The following is a 19,685-nucleotide window of genomic DNA, read 5'->3' as shown; positions in this document are numbered from 1 at the left end:
ATTTTTATTTATATTTATATAAGTATATATATATTATAAAATATATATGCATATTTTAATATATATAAGAGAGAGAGAGAATGGATTTTTAATGTTTGTTTTTGTGGGTTTTATTAGAATTCTTAATACAAATAGCCAGGAAAAATTACAATTAGAATCAAGAAATAAACTGTAATGTGAGTATAGTTTGCAGGGGAAGATTCAGCTTTCTCTTCTGTGATCAAACACAGAGTAACTTAGATTGAGCAGTAAGAAAAACAAAATAATGGATAAAAGTAATAGAAATGTTCAAGGTTTAACACTTAACTATTCCAGAACTTGAGATCTGCCATTCCAGATTTTCAAAAACCCAGCTGATTATTTCCACATATACTTTAAGTAGTTTTATTTAGTTATGATTGTTAGAAGAAGCTTATATGTATATTATTTGGTATATCATCCTAACAAATTTTTTCAAAATTAAAAATTTAGCCTGCCTAAACTGAGAAAGTTACTTTTCAAATCAAACCAATTTAGTGATTAAATAACCATTTCAAACTTTATTACTATTATTATTATTATTAATGTATCATTGATATACACTCTTATGAAGGTTTCACAAGAAAAACAATGTGGTTATTACATTAACCCTTATTACCGAGTGCCCCCATACCCCACTGCAGTCACTGTCCATCAGTGCAGTAAGATGCCACAGAGTCCCTATTTGTCTTCACTGAGCTATACTGTCTGCCCCGTGACCCCACACACACCATGTGCACCAATCATGATATCCCACAATCCCCTTCTCCCTCCCTCCCCACCTACTCCTCCCCTTTGGTAACCACTAGACCCCTCTTGGAGTCTGTGAGTCTGCTGCTGTTTGGTTCCTTCAGTTTTGCTTTGTTGTTAAAGTCCACAAATGAGGGAAATCATTTGGCATTTGTCTTTCTCCGCCTGGCTTATTTCACTGACCATAATGTCCTCCAGCTCCATCCATGTTGTTGCAAATGGTAGGATTTGTTTCTTTCTTATGGCTGAATAGTATTCCATTGTATCTTCTTTATCCATTCATCTACTGATGGACACTTAGGTTGCATCCATATCTTGGCTATTGTAAATAGTGCTGTGATAAACATAGGGGTGCATATGTCCTTTTGAATCTGAGGTGTATTCTTTTGGTAAATTCCTAGGAGTGGAATTCCCAGGTCAAATCGTATTTCTATTTTTAGTTTTTGAGGAACCTTCGTACTGCTTTCCATAATGGTTGAACTAGCTTATATTCCTACCAGCAGTGTAGGAGGGCTCCCCATTCTCTGCATCCTCACCAGCATTTGTTGTTCATAGTCTTCTATCTTGGCCATCCTCACTAGTATAAGGTGATATCTCATTGTGGTTTTAAGTTTAATTATCTTGGTAATTAGCAATGTGGAGCATCTTTTCATGCGCCTGTTGGCCATCTGATTTCAAACTTTTTGTCACAAGATCTCTAATGTCACATTTGCCCTCTTTAACCTGTCTTTTACTCTTGAAAAAGGAAATGTGCACATGTCGTAAAGCTGCATTTATGGGAGTTATTTCAATAAATATCACTTAAAAAAGTGACAACAAAAAATGAAGATGAAAACCAAGGGGAAATAATATGAGTTAGTCAAATATAAATGTTCTATTCTTAAGAAACTGACTTTTCTATAGCTTTTTGAAGTAACCATAATGCAAGTTCAGGATAACTGTGGTTAAATCTGCAATATTTCCAGCATCTCCTGCCTGGCCGTAATCCATCTTCCTATCAGTGGTTGTTTGCAGGGGGTGGAGAAAAGTAGTCCATCTCCATATCAGTGGCTGCTTACAGGGGGCAGGGGGAGGAGGCCAGCGCATGCAGGACAGAGAGGTTTTGAGGTCTTCTCAGCTAGGACGGCAGAGAAACAGGCGAGCAGGGGTAGACAGACGGAGCCAGGATTCTTGTAAGCAATAAAAGGCCTTCTCCCCATGTAGTTTTTCCTTCGACTGATTTCAGTTTCAGTGGTTTGTGGTTTATTTGCCCCGGGCTGGGAACACATTTCCCACCATCACCCCCCGGAGTTACCATAACTTATAAAATTCTAAATACCACAGTAGCCATTTGTTGGCACTTGATGTCCAAGGATGTAACTGTTTATAAGACAAAGACTGAAAAACTTCGCAGCATCCACATTTACCTCCATTTACTGCACACATCTCTTAAAGATGCCACTCTTTTCATTTCATTTCCAGGGCTTGTCAGCAAAGATTATGTTACAGCAGTATATGAATCAAATTCTTCTCAAGTGATAAAGATAAACTCTTGATTCTGACATTTTCCAGTGACAAGAAGTTAAACATTACAAAACCCAGTTTGGGACAATAATGTCTTCCAGGATGTAAACTCTCCTAAGGAGACAGACTCTCTGTGCCTTCCTTTTGATGAGGCCTCATCCTTCATCCTGCCGGACAGCTATAGCAAGAATTCTGCTAAATCAATTTAATGAGAGTCTCCCTGCCCTTTCTATCTGACCACCCTTGATACCTGATCAAATTCCTCAGCTCCCATGCTAGTTGGCTATAAACCCCTAGTGTCATTGCTGTATTTAAGGTGGGACCCGTTCTCTCTCTCCTATTACAAGTCTTGACACTAACCACAATCATCCTGAATAATGTCTTCCTGACCATATGTACAAGTGTCATAATAATTTTTCTTTAACAGAGACATAGGGATTTCAAGAGAAATTACTCTACCAATCTATTAATTTTTCAGGATCTGCCTTTTACCTGTCTTTAAGGCAAAATGTAAGACAATTTTATCTGTACATGGAAGTGAGAGTTCTGATAAGTAGCAAGGACTCAGGTGTGGAGGAAAAGTATGGAAACAGAAAAAATGGGGTGGAATGATACAGGAAATTAGAAGATGGAGGGGATAAAGATTCATACACAAAAACAGCTTTTTGTTAATGTTTGTGTGTATTTAAAATAAACATGGCCCAATAAGATCAATCAAGGATCAGAAACTTAAATGTTTAAAAGGACAATGGAAATGGGGGAGACCATCTATGGAAATAACCAAAGGGGATTGTGAAGAACGTGGTGACTGGGAAAGGGCACATCCTTACATCCTTCCGTCAACTAGTCAATCTTAGCTCACACTCCCAGGTGGGCTGGTGTTGTTAGATTAACTGAGTTATACAAACAAAACAAAACAAAACAGGAATTCAGTTTCTCTGGAGGAGAAGGGGCTAAATGTAATTTTAGTGTATGGTCCCATAATTCAAGCAATTATAGCAATAAATTCATGTAAAAGATACCCCAAGAAAGAAACGGCAGTAAAAATAAACATGCTTGGAATCAGAGAACATAACGAAGTAGAATTTCCCAAAGGCTTTTATGTTACCCAATCTAAAGTACTCAAGCCAGTTTCCTTTATAGCCACGAGTCGCTTATGTTCCTGCCCCTGCCTCACTCCCCCCGCATCCTCTTCTGGGTGTGGATCTAACACACACACACACACACACACACACACAGTGTATACACACATTTAAAAAAATGATGTTTAAAAATGATTGCATGTGGATTGTGATAACAACACTCAAAGGATGGAAAAACTGTAAATTCAGTAGCTCTGGCCAAGTATCTGATCCCAGTAGAGGTGACAACTAGCCCACACCACCAGTTAATAAACAAGTGGGTTGTACTAATCATCTTTGTCTTATAAGCACAAAAACTTATCCCAAACAATAAACAGAATACAATGAGAAACCACTTCAGAAACTCATTTTTTTCTGGTTTACCTAACATTTTCAAAACAGAAGTATAATATAAAGCCACCTACAATGTGAGCATAGAAGTAAATGCACCAAAAATGGGACTTGCTGACTTGTTAGGGGAAACGTGCTGCAAAATGTAAATAATTTCAAAAGAAGTTCTACAGTGGAAAGGAGTTTATAGACAGATATGTGGGTGATGAGACTAAAACTGATCCTGGCATAACTGAAGCTCGCCGGGAAGTGAGCATCTAGCTTGTTGAAATTAGACAAAAAGAATTAGATATTTGATTTCTACTGATGTGTGAATAAATATACATGATATCAATGTGACGAAGCCTGTTTATGAACTGAAGCAGAATAAGGGTTTGCTGGCTTGATTTGGGTCTGTGTGAATAAAACAGTCTCTAGGCCCATTTAATAAAACCAGGTAAAACATGGGGTAAAACTGAGGGCAATTTCTCTCTAGATTAAAACCTATTTATTCTGGGTTATTCAATTAACTCCATTTTCTAACTGCAAAATATATAGATGTATTTGAAACTGAAATAACTAATAAAAGTGGGGAATATAGGTGCAATATTAAAACACATTTTATTCATAAAGTCAAGTCTCATGATTCTGGGATCCATACACTATTAATGCTTGAAAGTTAAGAGACACATGGTATGTAATTTTCCCACATCACAGAAGCCTGTGGAAAGTTTTGGAAGAAGCATGTTTCTTCTTCCATTTACAAGCAGAAATGTGGTTTAACTGCTTCCCAGACAAATTATTATTAACCCTGTCATTTTTTCTCCCCAGAAAAACAACTCCGTAATTTCCCCCCCCCCAAAAAATCCCTTATATGGTCAAAGCTGAATCTGTCCTGTTTAACTTGATTTCATGTTCTCTTGCTCTAATTAGGGTTGAAGAATATCTTTCCCATCAAAAAATAACTGTAACTTGGAATATTTTCTATCTCTTTCATCAGAAGAGTCCAAATAATTGATACTTAACCTGTCCCAGCAGATCCCAGCCTTAGCTGGTTATTTCTACTGCATAGCCATCCTCCTCCACCCCTACCTCACCATCATATTGACCATTAAAAGGGTAATCCAAATAGAAAGTAATGCAGAGTATGTAGACTATCTCGTAATACAGTTGCACTCTTATAGTGAACTCATTTCTTTGAATTCCATATTTCTCATTTTTATCTTTTGACATATCATCATTGCTAGAGCCCAAATGGGTAACATTGGCTTTGATTACACTTTGATAATGCTCTGAGATCATTTATGTTTTAAGTGCCTAAGAAAACTATGATGCACATACATACCTTTCTCTTGGACAGTCTGATCCTTGCAACACATTCCTCTTGAATTCATATATAACAAATGCACACGGAAGAATCTTTACAAAATGCTATACATACTAGATTTATAAAGGGTGAATGCGACATCTAGCATAAAGGTTAGAGAGTTGAATCAAAACTAGAAGCAATCTATCAGTGATTTCAGATCTTCCTTTAAAATCATCACAAAATGACCAAATGGCTTAATGCCATGACTCACAGAATATATATTTATTGGCATTTATTCATCACATATAGATACTATAGGCCTATATAAAAGATTACCTACTGGTACCTCAGCATACCTAGCTTTCCACAAGTCTTTAACCTCAAATTTTGTCCTTCTTTCCACAGGATCAGTGGATAACCAAATAACTACAATAGAAGTAATTTACTACCTAAGCTTACATCCCCTCCATTTCTAATTTTGTTTTATTCCTCTTCTATCTTCATAGTCTATTTTTCTTCTGTGGTTTCTGGGGAGAAATGATCCTTCAAGATCTTTGCTTTTTCCTTGCTCTCCCTTCTACTAGCACACATTTTTAGTCTCATATTTAAACCCCCCCACACACATCCCTTAACACTTGTATTTGACACTTAATGACACACACACTTAATATTTTAGTATTGCCCTTTCTCTTCTGTTTACCTCCAAACATATTTACAAAATAATTTTATGCACTCTGCCCCCAATTCTCCATTTCCTTAACACCTTCACAATTTCTGCTCACGTCACTTACAGGACATGGCACTCCTGAAGGTCGACAGTGTTGTTTTACTGTCAGAAGTCAATGGGCTTTCCCCGTCCTCGTTTTTCTTTACCTTTGAGCAGCCGTGGAAACTGCTCCCTAAGATTTCTCTGTCCTGCCATTGTCTCATATCTTCCTTATCCTATATTCCAAATGAAAAGATGCCCAGGGGCTTGGGATTCTCTCTCTTCTCTCTCTTTGTTCATCTCTCCCAGGGTGATCTTATCCACTCCTTTGGTATTATCCCCTGCAATTGACTCCCACATTTCTGTCCCTGCCTATGGCCTTTTCTCCTACACCCAGTTGATGGGGGTGTCCTATAGAGAATTACAATATGCTGTATCATCAGAATCTATGTGGACCAAACTTAACACTTTCTTAATGAAATCAACACACCCCTCTGACTGCCCTATTTCTAAGGCAGAATATTTCTTCCTGTCCCAAGTTACTTAAATTCAAAGTTTTGGAACACTCACTGAGCCAATTTTCCTGCTCACATCCTACCAAATAATCTATTTATTTCCTCGGCATGCATGTCTTTTCCATTTTACCGTGTTTTGTATTTTAGGATCTATTACACCTTCTGCCTACACTGTTGCAGTGACCTTTTGTTTTACCCAAGGCTGCATCTCTCATCTCTACTTTCCCAAATGCAAGATGTACTTCTAATATAAATGACCATCTTAAATGACCACTTTGATTATATCATCATGCTTACCACAATTCTGAAATACAAACTCCTCATTGTTAGCACGGTTTCCAAAGCCTTTCATCTGATTTAATCTGAGTTTCTAGTTCTACCTTCCCTTACTCTTCCTCTTGAGCCCCTGCCCCTGGTGATATAAACCACACCTGCTTCCTATTTCTTGGGCATCGTTCATGCTTTCTGAGCCGCATGCCCTTGTTTCTGCATATGCTTCTACCTGCCAGAATTCTCTCTTCTCTCTTCCTCCTGCTAAAATTTTCACCTATAAATATTCCACTATTACAAGACTTTTCAGCTTGCCAACTCTCAGTACCCGCTGGCATCAGTCCGGCTGAAGGTGCACACAGCACTGATTAGACAGCATCACTTGCTGCCCTGAGGTGTGAGGACCTGCGTCCCTTTGTTCTCTCTTCCTTTCCTTCTCCACACTTGATAGCACATTGCTCAAGGTCAGGGTTAATTTTTCATAACTTTGAAATCCTACCACATTTGGCACAGAGTCTTACATAAGCTGGAACATGAGTAAGAAAAAATTGAGCAAATTCAACCTAAAGACAATTGCATCCAGAAAAATACAAAATACATAGACTCAATCATTATAAATCATTCCTTTCAAACTCTAGTAATTTCCTAAAAGCCAAGTACAAGTAGGTGACTTTGTAGTATGCAAAATTCCTCACTCCTCACATTAAAAAAAAAAGTCTGTAAGTTAATGTAGAATTTGGCTTAATGTCCACAGGAGGAACGGAACAGTTTCATTTCTATATTCTTTCTAGTCTTCAAGAGTCAGCATTTTTTGATGCACACTAATGGGAGAGATGACAGAGAAGAGTGTAGTTTTTTTAAAGTAACCTTCACAGAAAGATCAGTCTTATTTACAAAAATGAAAAAAAAAGTGGAAAAACGTAAAATGGTAATTTTGGTAAAGAGTTGTCCCATTTGGAAATGTGCTGTAATGTTTTATTAGTTTTAGAGGAATTCCCCTGACCTAAAAAATCAAATAGGATTACAATTTTTAATGGTGTCATTTTTTATAATAAATATATTTGTGCACTTCAGTAAATGGCAATGTACTGAATGCTCTGATGAAGAGAGAATATACAAATCTAAAACTTAAAATTATATATGCCCGCTAATTTAGATTTCATTATTTTTGCATTTGAACACTGGAATTCTTGTATATAAAATAATCCAAAAAGGCAATTAACAATTTTAAAGTAAATTGGACTGAAAAAATGGCTTTTGAAGAATAGAAAAATTAAGAGACTCATTATGGGATATTCTGAAAAAATGTAGTAGGTATTTTATAAGAGAGAAACACATCCCATAGATAACTGACAATCTCTCACCTGACAATAGTAAGTGGTGGCACACAAGGGTTGCAGCCACATATTTTACTTTGTATAGTCATCTGACCTGAGCATTGTTAAAACACTCAGAGTGCCCCACATACCACTATGGATTGTTGTAGCTGGACTTGAAACAATAGAATAAATGCTTTATGAAAAATAAGAGTAAGATTAGATGACCACGTAGACAAGAAAAAGAAAATGCAGTAAAACTTCTTAAACAGGGAGTGGTAAGTGAGGTCTGTTTACTATGTTCTCATATATGCTGCCAACTAAAATGTATTGAGTTAAAGCATAGAAATAACAGCATGTTTTTATGACAAAGGGAACAAACAGCTATGAGCAAGATAAATGTTAGATGGATTCTTTGATTTAGATCATATGCTAACTGTTAGTAAATCATTACATGGGCTACAGATTAAAATAGGTCTCTTCATTTCAGAACAGAAACTTTTGTTACTGCCAGTGTTTGTATTTTATCCGTTTTGCTTTGGTGACAGCATTTTACTTACCTAGATCACATCCAGAAAACCAAACCAAACTCATAAAACAGATTAGGGAAAGACCACATCTTTTGATCCACAATTTCTACTTATTGTTAAATCTTCTGCTTACTGCTAAGTATGCACTTTGTATTTTATCTAAGTCCATAAAATAGTTAATTTATTGTTACTAGATAAGGGAAGTACCATTTGAATAAATAAACTTTTCAAAAGCAGTCTGTAGCATGTTTATGAAGAAACTTTTGGGGGTTTTAGAAAAAAATGGCTTTGAGTTGGAGATTAAATATTGATTTTATGATTTGGCCGGTCATTTAAAATAAACAATCTCATAAATCTGGCTTCAATCTTGTGGTGCCTCAGTGTCTTTTTCATTTTTAAAGTCGGGTCAGAGAGCTCAGATAGCTCTTTTCTCATGAATCCATTATAAGTGCCGAAGATCATCTGATCAACCACTTAACAAAAATAAGTGTCACTCAAGTGACTGATACTCAGTGAGTAAAGGCTGAACTTATCATTGTTTATTATGCATACTAAGAGCATTATATGACTGTAAAGAGCAACAACAACAAAAAAAGGGAAAACAAAAAAACCCAGACTCTTATCTTCAATGAAATTATTATAATCAGTTTATGGCCTTTATTTCAGCATATTCTTAGAAATGCTATTCCAAGTTGCCCCAACTTGGGCATTTACAAAGCTCTGCCTTCTATTTATCTTCCTCTGAACCTCCTAACTCCCTTTTCCTGCTCCATTTTTATCCAAAGCACTTATCATTGTCTGATACATTATTTGCTTCTGCTCCATCTCTTCAGACTAGATTATTAAGCTCCTAAAAGGCAGGAACTCTCATCAGTTTTGTTCCCTTTTTGTGCATCCAGTGCCCGGCACTTAATAGGTACTCAGTAAATACTTGCTGAATAAATGAGAGGACCACTATTATTTTGGTTTCCTAGACCTCTGGCTTGCATTTCTTTTCTAAGACATAACTCCATTTTTCCCAACAAGCGTTCTCTTACACACACACACACACACACACACACACACACACACACACACACACACACGGGCCTGGGTCACGTGATTCTACTTATTAGCTGTGATACTGGGTGAGTTACTAATTTCTCTGAGCTTCAGCAGAGTGGGGGGGTGTCACACAGTATTGGTGGGTCATTGTGAGACATGAATGAGGGGATTTCCATGAAGTATTCAGCACAAGGTTTGATATGTCATAAGTGTTCAATAAATTTTAGCTGTTATTGTTCTTCCCATTATAACTATTCAATTATTTTCTTCTGTTGCAAACAGCTCACCAATTATTTTGTACCTCATAATAAATGAAACTGAGGACATTTACATTTGGGGCTAAGGTTACATGTGGTTGAATTGCCTAAAAAAAGCTACTTCGTGTGTGGGTTGCTTTCAGGGAGGACTAATCCCCCTTTTTTGTGTTCCCCCAGGATTGTCTATACCGCTGCATAAGAATCACCACACTGTATTTCAATTAGTTGATTATGTTCAGTCTTCTCTGCTACCTTGTGTGGTCTTTTAGGGTCTGAAATCTTTGTACCCTGTCACAAAGACAGCACTCTGTAGATGTTTGCCCAATGGATGAGTTGCTGTAAAGAAATGAGACTGATCCCACTATTGGTAGTCACATCACACGTGCACTTTCATTACTGTTTCAAAATTACATTTCTCAATAGATGGTCTTGACCTAGAGAGCAGAGTAGAGCATTTCAGTGCTGGGGAGCGATGCAGAGCAGCGTGTGTATGAGCATAAAAGCCAGGCGCCGGCATTCAGTGATGTGTGGGGAATAAAACAGTGCACGGAGGACCGGTACAAAACCAGTTCTCATTGTCTCACGAATGGTTATTCTATTTCAGTAGTAATGATCTCACGTATATGCATCTTACTTTGTGGAAGTGTGACTACCCAGGGAAAAACTGTAATAAAAACATACCTGATAAAGTTTGAGAGCACAGTTATTAGAAAGGAGAATTGTGGAATAGGGAAGAGACACACAGATTGAGGTTTGACTATATTTAAGAATCGAAACATGCCTATAATATTACAAAGTCCTTAGGTATTTAACACTAAAACACTTTTAAAGAACTAATTTTAGAAATCAACCATATGTAAAGTACTTAATAAAGCTAAAACCTGTATTCAAATGATGAAAATTTATGGTGCTTTATGCAGGATAGAAAACAGCAATTTGTACCTCTGCATAAAGAGAGAAGCTTGAGCCTGGCAGATGCGACTGCTGAATTAGTCATTTACTGGGTACTCGGAACAAGCGATCAGAAGAAAAAACCCAGGCTACTATGGCTAAAACTACACATGTTGCAAATGTATTTCTTTGAGAAATGTTTCTCATTAGACAAGTACTTACATTAGGCCTCAGCCTGGCTGCCAGATCATAATATTTTTCGGCTGCTTCGTTGAGGCTAGCCTGTCTGTTGAGGAAAAAAAACAAATCAACTATATCATTGATTTTAAAATTGCATATAGGTAAACAGAACCATTATGCAGCAAAATAATATTAATTAAAAAAGACATTAATTATACCAGTCATACAATAAGTTGACTAAGCAGAAAAAAATCCATTAAAAATTGAATGCACACAATGTACTCATCATTAGGGTGTATTATAAATAGTATCACAATATAATCTTATTCAGCAGATATTATTTCAAATTTATGTATTAGAAATTAGAAATATTATTTTCCTTTTCCAAGCTAACTCAGATAATATGCTATAGGGTTCATATTCTCTAGCTTCAACATGTCCCAGAAAAATCATAATCTTAAAAATAGTCAGAATTAAAAATTAGTCGATTTTGTTTTATGCAGTAAATAAGTGAATATTTTTCTTTTTTAAATCTACAACTATCTAGAAATCCATTTTCTTTCTGATTTAGGAGGTAAACCTTCCATTGTGTGCAGCCTACAGAAAAACAAAGAAAACCAGCTTCTCCCTCTTCTTGCTCTCTGGCCACTGGGGGTAGGCTGACGACATTGCCTCAACTAACTGGGCGTTACTGTTTGGGACTTTATTTCTGAGTGACAGGAAGTTGAAGGGATGGCTAGAATTCACTGACAATGGTGGACGCAGTGGAGCTATGTCCTGGCCAGACTCTTCCTGTAAAAAGTTGCTGTTGGATTTGTTACTTCTTGATCTCTGGGGCTACCTTGTTTCCTGCTGATTCAAGCTTGTCTTCCAGCCCACAGTGAATTCTGCAGTTCCCATCGCCCTCAGACAGCTAAGACTCAGTTTCTCTGGATTACCATTGAGTCCCTTGAACGGCACAGCTGACATATACAAACAAGACACAGGCTGAATTTTATAGATGAGTTTGTACATTGTCTATTCTGAAATTGACAGGAAACCCCTAGGTTCTGTGAACTGGTTAGCAAGCCCAGCCAGTGAGCCACCAAAACGCAGGATGTTTTTTGATCATGCCATACCTCTACAGAAAACCTTCAACGATGGTAGACAACAAGAGCAACATACTCTTGCAAGTTGAGCTATACTCTGACAACCACATTTTAGGGGTACAGAAGAAATACTATAGAAAAATATCAGATTCAACTTCAAATGATGCTTACAGAACAACTATAGTATGAGCAACAGTGGTAAGTGGATTGGGATTCTGAAGTTAAAATGGAGTAGTGTTCTCTTAAAACTGTGATGTTAAGAAGTCTTTGAGATAAAAAAAATGGAAGACAGGTCAAGAATAGAGCAGAGAAACAAAATTTAACTTTCTCAATTAGGAACCCATATTCATGTTTTAAAAGAGAAGGCTAACGAACCACACCTATAAAACTGAATTCGCACTTGGGTCAAGCCAAATAAAAATTGTAAAGACATACCCCCTGCAACTATATAAATTATAGAAATAACTGAAGATAATATCTCTCCAGAGTACAGGACATATTTTTCTAATTTTTAAAGAAAAAAATAATTAGAAACACTTATTTTTAATGGGGTTATAGAGAAAATAAAAACCCTTGACCTAAGTCTCTACTGGACTCATGACAGTTACAATGTGCTGTTCCAACTTATACTCTCATAAATGTTGAAGTTCAATTTCAATGTCAAGAAAAGTACTTTAGTCTGGTATGAAACAGTAAAAATTCCCTTGCTAGGGTATTTAATGAAGGTTCCTTCCACCAAATTATGGAATCACTTTGGTTCAAATTCATTTGGAAATCTGAACCAGAATTCATTAGGCCATGCCCTGGAAGGGTTTTCTCTAGAGAAAAATAAAAAGCATGGAGGTAGGAAATTAGAGTAACTTTATACTATGAAGTGTTAAGTTACTTTGAAGCAAAAATCAACCAACAGATGTCTAACATGGAAAGTACAGTAACCACCAATATTCACCTTTATGGACATTCAACTTCATGAAGTAGGGAGGGATTAAAAGAGAAAATGAGGAATTCATAAGACAAAATGCCCTTAAAATAATGATCAATGCAATGGAGAAAAGGTTTTCTTGCCCAAAATGGTTATTAGTTCAAGTTTTCATTGTTTTCAGTGGTTTAATCCCCAAACAAAATATCTAGTTTAGAAGATTTAGGTTCTTAAGCTAGATGTAGAATTGATGATATTCTAATGAAGTAGAAAAAATAATAATTTATTAGATTTGTCATATAACTGTGAAAATTACTTTTCACTCTAGGGCTTTGCTTCTAATATTAAATGGTTTTTATTGACTACTAATCAGCAAGCATTTATGACAACACATGGAAAAAGAGAGAATATCAGTTCTATCCATTGCATGTTAATTTATATCCTTGTTTCATTTTCTAGACAAGAGAGAAAACTCATGAGAACTGCCCAATGCCTACTTTGTGGTGTATGCTGTGCTTCATACTCCCTTTTGCGAGAAGCATTTGGGGGTGCTTAATGAACCTTAACTGCAAAGATGACTGAATCATTAATCAATATTTGAAAACTGAGGAAATTAGCAATATCCTGCCAACTGCTTAGGGGACTCTACTAAATACTGACAAGAGCATCAACCACTGGATTGTTAGAGACTGACAGAAGGACTTCAGTTCCCAGGACTATTAGGATCTGCCTATTTGAAGAAGCCGATAAAATGCTTTCCCTGAATACCCATATCCTTTCCTTCTCCACTATTTTCTTTCTCCACAGAAAATTTCTAAATCTCCCACATACCACTGTGAAAAATCAGGAATTGATATTCCTATTCCAGTTACACCACCACCATGAAGTACACATTTCTATTAACTGCATATGAAACATGATTTTAAATGAGGCTTAGAGAAGTTAGTAACTTCTCCAGTTATGGAGCTCGTAAGTGGTTGAGCTGGGAGGCAAGGATCCTACAATCCAGTATCTGAACCACAGGATCATGCTGGTGTCTTTGCACACATCACGACGTAGCAGAATGACATGCGGTATGTTGTTCTGTGGCCGCAACAATTCCAATATCAAATACTAAGGAAGGATGAAAACACGCTTTTTGATTATTATGTTTAGAAGAAGTATAAGAGGTGATCATTGAAAGGGAGAGAATATGAAGGACATTTGGAGTTACAGGTTTTGCTTCCAGCTCACCTCCATCTCCCAAGCTGAAGGACATGAACTTCACCAGACCAAAAGCAGAGGAGACAGTTTTAAGGACAAACACAGGGAAATGCACTCCTGTGTTTGACCCCATGAACCCACAGTGGGGAAGGACAGGAACTGAAGGGAAAGGCATAGAATTAGGGAATAAGGAGAAGAAAGAGCAGTGCCGGACACTCACTTTCTTACCTCCACAGTCTCCCATTTGGGGAGGGGGTGGTCACAACTAGCTTTGGAGGGGACCATTCACTTCCCATATGTCCAAGTGGAAGACTCAGAAGGTGAGTAAAGGGGAAAAGCGGGTGGCTTTTGCCAAGAGATCTCACAGGCCAGATGTAGACAACCTTATGTTTTGGCCACAATATACTACAAAGCCAGGAATGAAGCTACTCTGGGTCCCACCTAACGTGTCACCTAAGAGGCAACATGAAGTGATGCCCTGTGTCTAGAGAATGAAGATCGAATCACTATGGCAACAATAGACTTATCAATTAAATACTCAGATGAGGCATTCTTTCTCATTACCATCTCCTGCCCACTGTAGGGGTAGGGTCTTCCCCTTTTCATACTGTGTGTGGCCTCCTAAGATCCAGGAAAGGTGAGAAAGTTGAAAAAACCTAGATGGTATTCATAAACTAGATGACGAAGTAAACCTTGAATTCCAAAAAAAATCACTGGATTGGACTAATTATATTTCGTATGTCTTAACGTTCAATTTTTCTGCCATCAGTCAGGAGGCAGGCTGAGAGTAAAACAAAGTGACAAAAGCTACAAGAAAACTTTATTACTTTATTACCACAGAACTCCATTTCTGCACATGGGACTATGAAACTTACATATATTAAAAAATTTAGGAATATATTTCATATATCTAATTCCTCTCTCTGCGGTTATTTTATGACACAAAAGTGTCTTTGGGACCCAGGTTTATGGCCCAATATTCTTATAAGAAAAGAAGAATAAAAGAAATTTGGGGATCAATTATGTTATAAAATAACAACTTAATATACCCTGCGAAATGTTTGAGGAGAATTCGATTAAAAGAATTACAATTACCTACATTTTTATGTATTCTGTGAGCACTATAAAATTAAAGTTGCTAAATTTAAAAAACTTCCTTGAAAATATAAAAAATGAAAACTCTACTAGCATTTAGAAGACTCTCTTTAACTATAATCATTAATAGTTTGAATTGTCAGTTTTGAATTAAAATTAATATGGATAACAGCCACTATTTGACTTATACAAAATATAGTACCTTATTAAAGTCTTGGTGATTATTTTCAAAGGTAACTTGCAAGCTTTATGCTTTTTTATTTTTACTAAAGAGATGTTTGTTCCTGTAATATGAATGGAGAATAAAACAGTAGCTGAGCTTTCCTGAGTTCATGCCAATTACTCAGAGCAGCCCTAAATTTTAATCCTAGTTGATAAGTTATACAGTCAGAACAGAAGTAGAACTGAAATAAACAAGGACATAAAAGTATGTGGAAATCTTGAAATAGCAAAACCAGAGTCACACATATGTGAAAACAATGGAGTAAAAAAAATCCTTGTAATGAAACTCCTAAAATAAAAGTATTTATGACCATCAAGCCATCTTAAATGAAAATTCTCTGTAAAGACATTAAAAATGACTTCATGACCTATAGCGCTGTCTCCATTCTAAACACGAAGGATGGAGAGTTAAAGCAGAAATGCAGCAGCAACAGAGGAAAAGACTGTTTCCATTGGCAATGTCAATTATAAAATTCATATCTAGTAAATTCTCACTCACATTCAGGGTGTAACTCTTGGGTGGGAAGGCGCTACAAGAGGTGAAAAGAAGGGAGGCAAGATAGAACTTGCTGGCAGGGGTGGCCCGACAGCCAACACCATAAGCCTCACCTGGAACTTGTTAGAAGTGTAAAACCCCAGGCACCACCTGAACGTACACATCAGAACATGCATTGTAACAAGGTCCCCAGGTGACTCACATGCACTCGAATGCTGCACAGGCACTGAGCTGGAAGACACCTACCTTCAACTTCATCTGCCACTCCCCTTTGCTTTAAAGACCTTACAGCCCATTATGACCTAATTGAAATAAGCCCCTCTTGACCAAAAATTGGCAGTAAAGTACAACTTATAATTGAAAACATCCAATGACTTTTCGAGTGGTCTTTGGTCACTTTGGAAATGTTAAATAGGAAAGTATAGGCTTAGTGGGCCTTGGATAGATAGATAGATATCTCACCATCATCAAGTGTGTGTGTGTGTGTGTGTGTGTGTGCACTCCCAAGCTTCTTTGAGAAAATAATCTGATTTTAAATAGGAAAGTATATGGCTTAGTGGGCCTTGGATAGATAGATATCTCACCATCATCGTGTGTGTGTGTGTGTGTGTGTGTGCGCACTCCCAAGCTTCTTTGAGAAAATAATCTGATTTTAAGTGTGTGTGTGTGTGTGTGTGTGTGTGTGTACATTCCCAAGCTTCTTTGAGAAAATAATCTGATTTTGTTCCTTTCTCACTTAAGAATTTCAATCTCATGTTGCTTCCAGTAGAATTATAAAGAAATTAGTATACCTAAATTCTGTATTTTTCAATATATTTAATTAAATAAGATTGTGTTATTGAAGTGTAGAAATCGAAAGATGAACAACTCTTTCTCATACATTCACTCTGCTATCTAGAAATGAGGGAAGCAGTGGTAACCAGTGAGTGCAGTATAGTTCCGCTTTCCTTACTACCTTAGGCAACAGTCACAATTTGGGCCCTTCAGCCTGGAAAGAAGGTAAAGTGCACATTTATTTCAGCTGGGAAGTGTGTCCTTTGTCAGACACTAAACCATTCTAAAAACTTAATATTCCTTTGAGTGCACAAATTTGGAGTTCTCTCCCCTGTAAGTCTACTTTCTAACTTTTACCATAAAGAGATAATTTAATAATATTGGAAGGGTCTGAGTATGTAGGATTTACACATTCAATAACATGTTACTTTCTATAAATGTTTTCTCCATCAATAAATTCAAGAACTACAGCTTCTAGGTAGTCATCTAGTTACAAAGATACTGTGTCAGTGAAAGCAGTATGACACTTGGCCAGAATACACTAAATATAAATAATTATCAACATTTTTTGAGCCAGCCTCAGTTATCTTCTTCTGTAAAATGGAAATATTATCTACTTCACATATATGCAATTGATAACTAAGGATGACAGATAAAAAGTGCAAAATCTAAGCAGACAGGAGATATTTCAATAAATGCTACTTTTTTCCTCCCTTACCCTTTAATCAAAAAAAAAAAAAAAGCCCTCCACTACAGTCTTGAATACTGTGAATCAGATAAGGCTTGTTTTTAGTACCTCTAGACTTCCTCTCAGATATCAAATATCTTCACGCTCTTTCAAGCTTCCAGTTTTGGGAGAACACTGAATAAATCCATTCATACAAAATGCTTCTAATAGAGTAATTGATTCAATATTTTCTTCTCTCAGCTCCACAGATATAACTCTGGGGTCTAGCATTCGAAATTCCTTTGATAGCTCCCTCTGATGACAACCAATCTTCTTTTTTTGATGCCGTTATCTGGAAGCATCCAGTGCTTCTTTTCCATTTTATTTGAAGTACTAAAAATGTTAACACATATAGTTAATGTTCATTATGTGAGGCCACTCAACATCTGTGATCACCCTCCCTATGAATATATTTGGTAATTAGCCACCTTCCCAAGCAAGGCAGAAGCCAGAAATTCCCTCATCTTCTGATTTTCTTCCAGCCAAGGTTCCAGGCACATGACTCAGGTTCCACCAATCAGATGAAACCTCAAGAGCATCCAGGTCAGAGGTGAGCATAAAGGTCAGGCAGCTGTGCCTGGAAGACCATCTTCTAACAGCTCTGGTGCTTGCTCTGTTCGGTTCCTTGTAGGTGATGGTGGCAGAGCTCTGGACTGCAGAAGGTGCTGAGCCCCAGGGAAAGCTCGGTGCTTCAGTACTATTTCTGCTGGTGTGGAATGCTCTCATGCCTGGGCTATAGAATACTCTTTAATAAATCTTGTTTCAGCTTAAACTGGCACACAGGTACTCTTCAGACTGCGAATAAACAACGTGACCCATACTGAAGACAAGTTCAGGAATAAATGTATTTTCATTAATTTTGCTTTCAGTATGATAACTGGAGGACTTCATCCTATCATGGAAACTTTCTCTATTTTTTGATAAATGCTTATCTGCTCTATGATCTCCTTCAGAAATTTCCCATTTATATGAACACTTATATGTAGAAATATAATAAAACCATTTCTATGTATACATACTATAACTAGATACACATATATACAGCATATAACTACACATATTCATAAATACACAAATGAAACTATGTATCACATACTACATACATATCACATATATATACTATGAGAATACTATATATGAGTTGTGTATAATATTCTCTATCAGTGCTCCAATCTTCTGTCCTTTCAGTCATCATTTTCATGTCTTTAGTATTTTCCATTACGTTCCAGGAAAATACCTGTAACATCTATTTAAATTGTCAGTCTGTCAATTATACAATGCCCCCATTATAGTTATAAATTCATAAATAAAATAAATATAAATATTCAGAGATCCTATTCATTTCTTAGTAATCTTTCCTGATGTTATATTGTTCCTCTTTCCAGCTATCTATTTTATTTTCAGATTTATTCTGTGTCAGGATGGGTTTAGTCACACTGTGGTTATAAACACATCCCAAATCTCGGTGAATTAAGACAACAAAGTTTCTTTCTCATTCAATCTATCCAGTGCAGGTGAGAAGGGACATTTGTCTCCATTTGGTCATTTCAGGATCTATTTCTACAATCTCCAAGTCAGAAAAAGGAAAAAGCACTGACAGAGTTTTGGCTAACAAGTGACACACATCACAGTCACACACATTCAATAATCCAAATAAGACCTATGAAGGTCTTCAACTTGGAGAAGGCAGGAAAGCACAATTCTATTATGTTTCTTGAAGGTGCAATATCCAACATACTTGGTAAAGAGCATCAGTAACTTCACACCAAGAAGTTCTTGTCAATCAACTTGAGAACGGGAATTAGAGATGTTCTAAGTAGCTCTCAGATTTTCAAAGTAAATTTAACTGCCTAGGTGAGAGCACTTTACTTGGATACATCTGAATTTTTGTTATCTCAAATGCCAAATTGAAATCATATATTTCAAAACTTTTTATGTGCTTATTTTATAGGAAAGGGATTTACCCATCACTGATAGTTAAAGTGGGTCTGTTAGAAATAACTCAAATTTCAAGCTTCTAAAAGGTCCCAATAACATAAAGATTTGCCCCCTCATGGCTGGCCCCAGGCCCTCACCTCTTCCAATCAGGTTTCATCTACAAGGAATTGATTTTTTTTTTGCTTTTTGGATGAGCAGTGTTTTCCTCATTAGTAGATTATTTGGGTCTTTTCATTGGTAATTAGCAAAGGAAAGGGAAGTTTAAATGAGCATGCTCAAACCACATCCTGAACTGTAATGTTTCCTAAATTGTTGATTTGGGATATTAGTCAACCATTAATCTAACTAAGACACCACCAGGGAGACGTCCTGACTTTCCCTGAGGCCCAGTTAGTTACCAAACCTTCCCAATGTTGTTTCCTAAATATTTTGCAGAAGAACAGAGCTCTTGAGGAGTTAATATCAAACTCAATTTACAATAAT

The 19,685-nt window shown here is 36.7% G+C and overlaps 1 protein-coding gene across 4 annotated transcripts in view; it reads right to left on the bottom strand.

Moving 5' to 3' along the window:
* Window positions 1-19,685, bottom strand: part of TMTC2 (transmembrane O-mannosyltransferase targeting cadherins 2) — a 402,329-nt gene that overhangs the window by 39,286 nt on the left and 343,358 nt on the right. For all 4 annotated transcript variants that reach the window (XM_036890026.2, XM_036890024.2, XM_036890025.2 and 1 more), the window contains one exon: window positions 10,783-10,846. In XM_036890026.2, coding sequence (XP_036745921.1) covers window positions 10,791-10,846 — 56 coding nt within the window. In that variant the 3' untranslated portion in view covers window positions 10,783-10,790. The remainder of the gene's footprint in view (window positions 1-10,782; window positions 10,847-19,685) is intronic.

The sequence above is a fragment of the Manis pentadactyla genome, chromosome 10 (assembly GCF_030020395.1).
Source record: "Manis pentadactyla isolate mManPen7 chromosome 10, mManPen7.hap1, whole genome shotgun sequence".
NCBI lineage: Eukaryota > Metazoa > Chordata > Mammalia > Pholidota > Manidae > Manis > Manis pentadactyla.
The sequence above is the reverse complement of the archived record's forward strand: the minus strand, read 5'-3'. Positions and strand labels throughout refer to the sequence as shown.